The 9,785-nt window shown below is 42.5% G+C and overlaps 1 protein-coding gene across 1 annotated transcript in view; it reads right to left on the reverse strand.

Moving 5' to 3' along the window:
* Positions 1-1,151: 1,151 nt before the first annotated feature.
* ENOPH1 (enolase-phosphatase 1) overlaps positions 1,152-9,785 on the reverse strand; it is a 34,560-nt gene continuing 25,926 nt past the window's right edge. The window contains exons 5-6 of the mRNA XM_005857403.2: positions 8,145-8,268; positions 1,152-2,227 (exon numbers count right to left, since the gene is read on the reverse strand). Of these exons, the coding sequence (XP_005857465.1) occupies positions 2,088-2,227; positions 8,145-8,268 (264 nt within the window). The 3' untranslated portion in view covers positions 1,152-2,087. The remainder of the gene's footprint in view (positions 2,228-8,144; positions 8,269-9,785) is intronic.

The following is a 9,785-nucleotide window of genomic DNA, read 5'->3' on the forward strand; positions in this document are numbered from 1 at the left end:
GGGGAGTGAGGGAGGAGGGTGGGGTGGGAACTGGGTGGAGGGGAGTTATGGGGGGAAAAAAGAGGAACAACTGTAAGAATTTGAACAATAAAGATTTAATTAAAATTTAAAAAAAAATAAAATCCTGGAAAAAAAAAAAAAAGAAATAAAATTTCGGTTCTAGCTGGTTTGGCTCAGTGGATAGAGCATTGGCCTGTGGACTGAGGGGTCCTGGGTTCAATTCCGGTCAGGAGCACATGCCCGGATTGCAGGCTCAATCCCCAGTAGGGGGCGTGCAGGAGGCAGCCGATCAATGATTCTCTCTTATCATTGATGTTTTTCTCTCTCTCTCCCTTCGTCTTTGAAATCAATAAAAGTATATATAAAAAAAAAAAAGAAAATTCCATTTATAAGCTACCCTGTCTCTGGTATTTTGCTATAGCAATCTGAATCCACTAAGACACCTCTCCACCTCAATTCTCCATTGGCTATATACTTAAACTCGTTTCTAGTCCAGATAATGGTGTATAATTTTCTCTCATTTCTTCCTTACTTTTCCAATTATTCCTTTATTTTCTGTAAGAGATACCTTTTCTGTCACCTTTTCGTGAGCTTTTTCAGAAATTGTATGAAGTTCAACCTTTATTAACATTTATGGTTTTACCATCATTTACAACTCACTCTTATAAATTCATTTCCCTTTTACTACTCCTCTGTATTTCCATAATCATTAGGTTTCTTAATTAGCTACTAGAAGATAAAAATTATCAACATAAAAAATCTTTTATAGTCTCTATTCTCTCATATTTGCAAGGTTACTTCCTTTTCCTTACTCAGAGCACTCCCAAAAATCATTCCTTCAGGATTCATTAGTTTTTCTTGATTAATTAGAATAACTGCCTCCTTCAAGCATTATCCTAGGTACCTAAAATATAAGTCTCAAAAATCTAAGAAACCCACTCATATCTTGAATGCTTACTATCCAAATAAAATAACCAATGAGGTTAACCATATATGTATACATAACTCACAGTCAATGATTTCCAATGGCATTCCATTAAAACACACACATGATAAAGCAAAAACTAAAATGAAATTCTTATTTTTCTAAATCTCTAGTTTCTCTTTTGATTATGGCAATATGTGGTGTAGTTCAGGGACCTACATAAAACTGAAAGAAAAAATGTTTTTATTAATCACAATGTGAAATTAACATGACATCCCATTAGGACTAAACCAGGATAAATAATGCTGTTATAAAATTAACATTTCTCACATTCATTTTGAGGAAAATAGTACATAGTAGGGGTCTTCTAAGTCTTATAAACTGATTTCAGTAAACTTTTTTTTTAATAGTAAACAGCAATAACATATATTCTCAAACCGTGCTATGAAGGAGTTAGAAGGGCAACTATAAAATCTAGTGATTACAACTGTTTTGTAATTTTACCTGTTACATCAGTGCACCTTCTTCACTGATAAAGCAGCTGCTTGCTGGGGGTGCCACAATGATTAGCAAGTTTCTTAAGTAATAGATGTTTGATTGATCCGGACTCAACTAGCTTCCTTTCCCAATTTTGTCTCTTTTGGAGCAGAAATAAATAACGTTATCTTCTGTAGGTAAAGAAGCTAATATTTTGAAATTCAGCTGCTAATAATCTTTTAAATCATAATTAAAAGGGGGGATGAATTACTATTAGGAATAAGTCTTTAAAATATTTCCAGTTTTTAAAACACCAAGGCTTTTGAATAACTTCTCAAACCTATCTTTCCATTTTGGTCCATAATGTGATAACTGTAACACATTAGATCTATATTGTAGTAATTTTTCTATCAACTACATTTTACCCTCAATAAGGGTGAGAGAGTTGTGGTTTCAAACCATTTCTACATATAAAGCATCTTTAAATTAGTTTCCTTTTCACTGAACTGAGATTTCCCCCCAACTTCTGTGCCTATGAAGGTAATTTGAACACACACATATATACTTGCATGCATACATACGTGTGTTTATATGTACATTTAAAAGTAAGTTACTTTTACCACTAGAAAAAAACTAGACTACAGGGCGACTCTGTGGAGACAGTTTGGTCTTCCTCGGAAATCCTCTAGGTGGAAGAAGGCAGGTACAGTTCGCTGAAGGACGTGATGAGGCTGTAGTAAGTCTTTTCATCATCTGTTAGTCCTGCATTGCCAGGTCTCACCACCACAGCTACATGTACATCTGCTTCCTCAGCAGCACTGGCCTCTGTGAAAATCAAAATGAATGCCAGAAACTTAAAAATATGATATGAGATTTACTTCAAAGTAATCAGGGTGATGTGGGAATGTAAAAAACAAGTTTGACCCTGATCTGATAACATCTGAAGCTAGAAGAAGGGCACATAGGTGCTGACTATATTATTCTCTTTTATTACATCATTTTAATTTTTCTGTAATAAAAATTTTTAATATATAATTGTACATGACAGGCTACAATGGCAACTATCCAGACCTCTGAGTTTTATTAAGTACATGTGAATGCAGGACAGAGCCATGTTCTGTCCACACCTTTGTTCCATTCCCTCCCATTAGTCCTACAGAGAACTGAGCTGTATCCCCAAAGGGCAGCCTGCCGGGGAAAATACCAATTAAGAAGAGATGAGAAAAATAGAATCCTAGGACCTAATAAAGCTGAAATACCTGCTCTCACAACTTGAGCCCAAACGTATCACAACCCCTGACTAGAATACCCATCTTTTTTGCCTGGCAAATTCCTAGTCTTTAGAATTCAATTTAAATATCTCATCTTCCAGAAGCTCTATTAAGGGTATCCTATGTGTTCCTTCAACACCCTGTATTTTAGCTCTATTGCAACAACATGAAGTGACAGTTATTATCTGTTGTCACTCTCCTCCCTCAATAGATTGTGATCTGTGATTGCATAGTGGGTAAAAATAAGAACAGGATTAGTAAAATAAAACTAGACATTGCAGGAAGTATCTCTAAAATGCCTTGGGTTATGTATCTCTTCATCTTGTTTCCATTTGAAAGGTAACAGCTCTTAATTTAGCACCTAACAGGTACCAGGTACTGTTCTAGAAACAGAGAACAAAACAAGGCTCCCACCTTCACGGAGCTCCATTCTCATCAAAATCTTTACAACAACCTTGAGGTATTTAGTATTACTAACCCCTTTCCACAGATATGGAAACTGAGAGCTAGGGAGGTAGAACTAAAGTTTGAAATTGTTACTCTGACTCTGTGGTCTGTGTTCTAGAACAAGGGTCAGCAAGTTACATATGGCATGCCACTTGTTTTTGTAAACAGAGGCTGAGAGTCCCGCAAAGCCTAACGTATGTTCTACCTGGCCCTGTCCAGAACAAGTGTGCCGGCTCCTGGTCTACAGTGCTACTACTCGAGTGTGGTCCATGGACCAGCAGTGTGGGAATCACCTGGAATCTCAGGTCCCCAGCATGGAACTACTGAATTAGGACTTGCAATTTAACAAATGATGCCTCTGCAGAGGGTGAGTTTTGATCAGAAAGTTGAAGAAAAGAAAGTTGGCAAAAGAGGAGGCATTTGAGGCAGGAGGCACTGTAGGCAAACATAATACATATGTAAATATTGGGAGAATGGAGCAAGTCAGAGTGGGAGGTAGGACACAGTTCAGAAAGATAGGGCATACTTGGATAGACAGAGCAAAACTGGGGAATAATCTGAAACACGCTGTATGGAATTTAGGTTTGGTATAAAAAACCTCAGTGGGCCCTGGGCAGGTGGCTCAGTTGATTGGAGTGTTGTCCAGTACACCTGCAGGTTCTATTCCTGGTCAGGGCACATAGCTAGGTTGCGGATTCGATATCAAGTTGGGGTGCCTATGGGGGAGGGCAATTGACTGATGTTTCTCTCTTACATCGATGTTTCTCTCCCTTCCTCTCTCTAAAATCAGTTTTAAAATGCACACATACATGCACACACACACAAGTATGTCCTTGGGTGAGGATTAAAAAACACCTCAGTAGTTTCTCTTTGGAAAACAGTTGCAACATCTGAATGGATTAAAGAGCAGTGGTGTTGAGAGATAAGATCCCAGTGAGAAGTGGGACAAGCTGTCTCTTCCTCCTACCTACCTCAGGTGTCTTTCTCCTCTTCCTATGAGAGGGCTGTCCCTTTCCCAAGGCGAAAAAAGTGCTAAACAATCCTCTCCTCAGGTAAACTCTGCAGGTGCCATTCATCCCAGCAGAAGAGGCAGCTCCCTCCTACTCCCCGCCAGTTCCCAGCCTGAATGCCTCAAGTCAAGCTTTCCTCCTAATGAGCAATCTGGGGTCTCCACCAAGCTGAGCCATCATGACCCACGATCCACGTGGGCCCTGACACTAGCTAATTGTTCCACATTCATCGTCTTACCTACATCACCATGGGCAAGTTCTGTTCCTAAGCATCTATTTGCTCTAGTCATACAATACTGAGACACTAATACTTAAAACCCTGGACCTCTTTCCTTTCCTCAAAAGGGAAAAAGTCATTCAGTTCTCTCTCTCTCTCTTTCTTTTTAGAGAGAGTGGAAAAGAGAGAGAAGGAGAGGGAGGAAGAGAAAGGGAAAGGGGGGAAGGAGAGAGAAACATTGATGTGAGAAACACATCAATTGGTTGCCTCCTACACATGCTCTAACCAGGGTGGGGGATTGAACCTGTAACCCTGGTACACGCCCCTGACTGGGAATTGAACCTGCAACCTTTCCATGCACAGGCTGGCGCTCTAACCACTGAGAAATACAGGCCAGGCTCAGTTCTCTTTTATGCTTGGATGTTATTTGGGATATCATTTAGTCCTCCACTCTGCCTTGGCAATAAAAGTCTGGGCATGTGATACCAAAACACAGGATCAGAGATAATAGACAAGAGTGAGGCAGGCAGCCAGCTGCCTGGCCCCATCCCAGCTACAGATGGACCCAGTTCTGGCCTTACTACCGGGTGTGGGGCTGGCAGAAGTCTAGGGACAGGAATAAAACCTCTTTGTGGAGGACTCTGAGGGAATCAATTTCATTGTGAGGCCAAACTGGGGATCATCTCTAGTCTGTAAAAAGAATAAGAATAATTTTTGGGACTGCACCCTAAGGAAAGGAAATGGCTTAAGGGAAAAAGAAAGACCTGAAATTATAGATGTACTACAATGGCAACTAGACAAAAAAATGTAGCTGAAAACAAGACTATGAAGAAACCATATGTGATCTTAGGGCAGAATTTGTAATTATTAATAGTAACCAAAAGGTGGAGGATGGAGAGAAACATTGGGTCTGGGGATCATGGAATGCTTGGGACAGGCTGACTTTATGGAGAGCCCCAGCCACAAATCAGATCCCTAATTCTAAACCTGCAGGAACTTAACCATTCCAAGTGCTAAGGAAATTAAATATAGGACAAACCACATATTTTCATCTTCAACAGCCCCCTTTATGTGAATGATTAAAGAAAAAACAATTCACAGATTAAACCAGACAAACTCACCAGGACAAGTCCTGTCTCCTTTCCATAAGGAGTAAAATTATCATTCCTCAAAGAAACTGCTGGCGCATCCCTAACCTATATGGACAACAAAGCGACCTCCCCACCTCAACACTCAAAGTCCCACAAAAATCAAAGAGGGTATATTGAGCTTCAAAGCAGTAAAATGTTTGATAGGCAAACATTTACAGTTCAAAGTAAAGACCAGGTGAAATGTTTGTTGATGGCACATTTAAGCGGCCTGGCTACCTAGTTACACCATGAACCCTAAAGCAGTGTGTCTGTGCATCTGTCAGTCTCACTTCAGTGCAGTCAGATATGCCAAATGTAAAGCTTTCCAAGATGTGGGAAAATGAGACACCATTTGTAGAAACCCTTAGACTCAAGCTGAGCCAAGCCAGGACAGGTGCTGATCCCCACTAAATACTGTCTAACTAGGTCAAAAGTTCCAATCTAGATGCATCAAGGTGTGAAATTTAACAAAGGTAATCACAATTACTGAATGTCTTTGGTATGTCAGGTGAAATTAAGCCCGTTTTACCCCTTTCTCCAAAAAACATATTATAGCTTCTTGAAAGCATCTAGATTCTGGATGATCTATGCTGGTTGAGATTTTTTCCAAATCCACTTAGCAAATTAGTCTGTGTTATTATATACCTACAACTCTTCCCTAACACAAGAGACCAAAAGGTCAAGGGTCAGCAGTAGAAAAAATATACGCACTACCACAGGTAAGATGCCACTGCCAGCAGACCGGATTTGCCTTTGGGCCCCATCTCTGCAAGTCCTAATGACTGGGTGTCTTTAGTTCTGCGACAACAGACAGAGGGCTGAAGGGAGGAATATTGCCTCTAGGTGCTGAAGCTGCCCCCAAGGGGCCCAGGAGCCACGTGGAGCTGACTAGGCAAGAGAGCATCCCCCTGCCCTCTGTCTCTCCCCCAACCGCCTTCCCCAGCGTGCGGCAGTCAGGGTGCTGGAGCAGCTGCACAGTGCACAAAGCCCTGCTCTGGGGTAAACAGAGGGTGAAACTTATATAACCCAAGGTGAGTGGAAGAAACATAAATATATAGAACTACCCTCAAATACAAGTGCAATTATAAACACACCAAAGGTAGCCCCTGGGGAGATACACAACTCTAAGGAGAATAACCATAAAATCAAGGGCCAGGGCTAGGACCAGGCTGGGGAGTGTGGGAAAGCCTCACCAACCAGGGACATTCAAGAACAGCAGAGACACCCGACACCCCCCCCTCCAAACCCCGCCTTTGCCTGCTGCTGCCTGTTTCCTTATTGGCTACCATTTCCCTCTATCATTTCATAGAGGACTCACAGTCTTACACAGGTACTTGGGTACGTATTTTACATTTGGTCAAAACCACTCCTGAAATCACTTAAATTGCCAATGAAGAACAGTATACATTGCTTTGTGCATTCAATCCTTAAAGTAATAATGCATCTGCTAATATACCATCTATATATATAAAACCCTCATATGCAAATAGACCAAAAGGTGGAACAACTGAACCACCGGTTGCTATGACGTGCGCTGACGACCAGAAACACGGTGGGCGTCGGCAGCAGGCGGCAGAGTGCGGAACATGGCAGGCATCACTGCGCAGGATGGTGGAGCAGGTGAGCAGCGGCACCAGACCAAGGCGGGGCGTCAGTCACTGTCATCAGGGTGAGCCTCTGGTGGTTACTGAAAATTCTTTGCTCCCATGTGCCATGTCCCGCTGGGTGCTTGCACCTGCTGCCAGCCCCGATTGCCCCTGAGGGCTTCTCCCCCCCCCCCTGCTTCTGAGGGGCAATCGGGGCAGCCACCACCGCTTGCACTGCTGACGGCGCTGGCCCTAATCACTCTGCGCTGTCAGCGGGTGCAAGTGGGGCCGGTGCTGTCAGCATGTGGAAGCAGCGGTGGTAGGAGCGGGGCTGCTGGGAGACAGGGGACCAGGGGCCACGGCAGGAGGGGCCAGGCGGGGTCTTGGAGGATGGGCCGAGACCTGCCCCTGTGCCCACCGCAGCCTCGTGGCCCACAGTTCCCTTTAAGGTGCACGAATTCATGCACTGGGCCCCTAGTTTAAAATAAAGAGGGCCGTGCTGGGTAAAGAAGATGCTGTCTTTAAACAGGTGAATATTGAAGGCCTGGGAACTAATAAGATGGTGTTTGGGAAGGTGGGGATGAGGCTCCTAGTCAAGCCAGGGCAGTGTTCACCAATTGAATGGACTATAAGGCAAAGTCACTCAAACTAGAGTTCTCTTTTATCCGCTGAGTGTGTTATGTGATCTCACTGCTGCTAAATATGTTTGATGCAGATGCACTGTGACTTTATTGTCCTTACCTAGCCATGCACCTACCATCATATTCTTGCCTGCATGCTCATTTCCACAATGATACCCTGTATCATTTCTTATTTTCCCATTTCACCTGTGTGTGTAAGTACAGAGGGATGGGTATGCAACCATGGATAAGGAGTTAAAATGAGAGAAAATAAGTCTTTCCAATGCCACTTCCCCACACACAACCCCCAATGGAGAGAAAGGTGAGTTGGCTGGTTCACTGTTTCTTTTTATAAAACTTTCATTTTTCAAAGGTCCACCCATAAACTTTCTTTAAAGAGGCAATGTGTTTGCAGTGCTGGGCTCAGCTCCCATCCTGGAGTAAGAAGTCAGATTCCTCACCTAGAGTAACGTCTGTCAGAAACAAGATGTTGTTGGTTGAGCACCCAATGCTGTTTGCAATCTTTCGATCACTCTCACTCTCTACTTTGTGTCCAATCTTGGTATCAAAGTGACCATCAACAAGCTGAAAAAAGAGAAGGGGAAATACTGATGCTGTAATTATACTAGTAACCTGGACCACTTTGTCTCTATCCCTTATCTCTGAAATATACAATCATAGTGACTTCATTCACTCAATATATAACTGAAAAATCTACGTACAAGAGAACTTTGAGATGACTACAAAAAGTACATACAAAGATTTTATAGCAATAAACATTTGAAAGGAGAAAACTACCAAATCAACATATATAAGATAATTTTACAATCTACTTGCTTTGCTTTCTTTAGCATTAATTTTTATACAAAATCCTTAAAAATATACATGACCTACTTTCTACCCTTAAAATACTATTTGTACTCAACTACTTACTAGAGTGAGTTTCACTACTGACGAAAGTTTCACTCCTTTTGACCCCAGAATGAACAGATTTCTTTACCCTACCTCATTAGTAAGTTGTTATTTTACTTTCATTTTCTGATTAAAACATTCTGAGATTCTACCCAAGAACTAGTATATATCCTTGCTGCTCAATAAATATTTATTTTAAAACTAGTTAGCTGAGTGACCTATTGTGTACCACCAAGTTCAATGTATACTGAATTAGCATTTCTTTTTGAATCCCTTAAGTGAATCCCTTCCAATGACCACCCTGTCCTCCAGGGGGCATAGGGATGCTAGGACAGAGGGGCTAACAACAATTTTTTCATGAACAAGAAATTTAATAGGTGGCCTTAACTTTTAATTGTTTAATGATGTACCCAGTTCTCTTACATAAGAATGCTGGCTCTGCTAAAGTAAAATCTGTATCTCTCCAAAGTACCAGAAACAATCAATCCACCTTGTACTCTGCTCCGGTCAAGAAGTCCTTTTTTTGAGGAGAAACCAAGATGGCGGCATAGGTAAACACCGGGAATTGCTGCCTCCCACAACAACTTCAAAAATACAACGAAAAGACAAAATGGACATCATCCAGAACTACAGGAAGGCTGGCTGAGTGGAAATTCTACAACTAGAAGGAAAGAGAAAAGCACACTGAGACTCAGAGGAGCTGCGGAAGTGCAGAGATAGGGAGGCTCGAGCTCGCGAGGAAAGGGACTGGCACCTGAGGACGCAGTTGTCTTTTTGAATCGGGAGGGAGTCACAAGCTCCCGACTGTTCTGAACTCCAGTTCCGGGAAGTCTCTAGGGACCCAGGACTCATATGGGGAGAAACTGGACTATCTGGCAGCCGGCAGAACTCGGAACTTGAGGGCGGCTTTCCCTCAGAGGTGCTTGCAGCAATTAACGGGACACTGAGACGAGGGGCCCCTTAGGGCAGGGCTGAGAATCAACCAAAGCTGCTTGCTCCGCCCCGTTGATTCCCTGAGACCCCGCCCCACCCAGGCTGCGGCAGAGGCTTTTGCATATGAACGCCCAGGCCCTTTGCAATCTGAAAATTACCTAACAAATTGCAGCTGGGCCAGACAGACCCAGAACTTCCAAGAGAAGGCCCAAGGCCCCACAGCAGCTTGCATTGCTTCACAGCTGGGCCTCATCTGG

The sequence above is a fragment of the Myotis brandtii genome, unplaced genomic scaffold (genome assembly GCF_000412655.1).
Source record: "Myotis brandtii unplaced genomic scaffold, ASM41265v1 scaffold111, whole genome shotgun sequence".
In the NCBI taxonomy this organism is placed as follows: domain Eukaryota; kingdom Metazoa; phylum Chordata; class Mammalia; order Chiroptera; family Vespertilionidae; genus Myotis; species Myotis brandtii.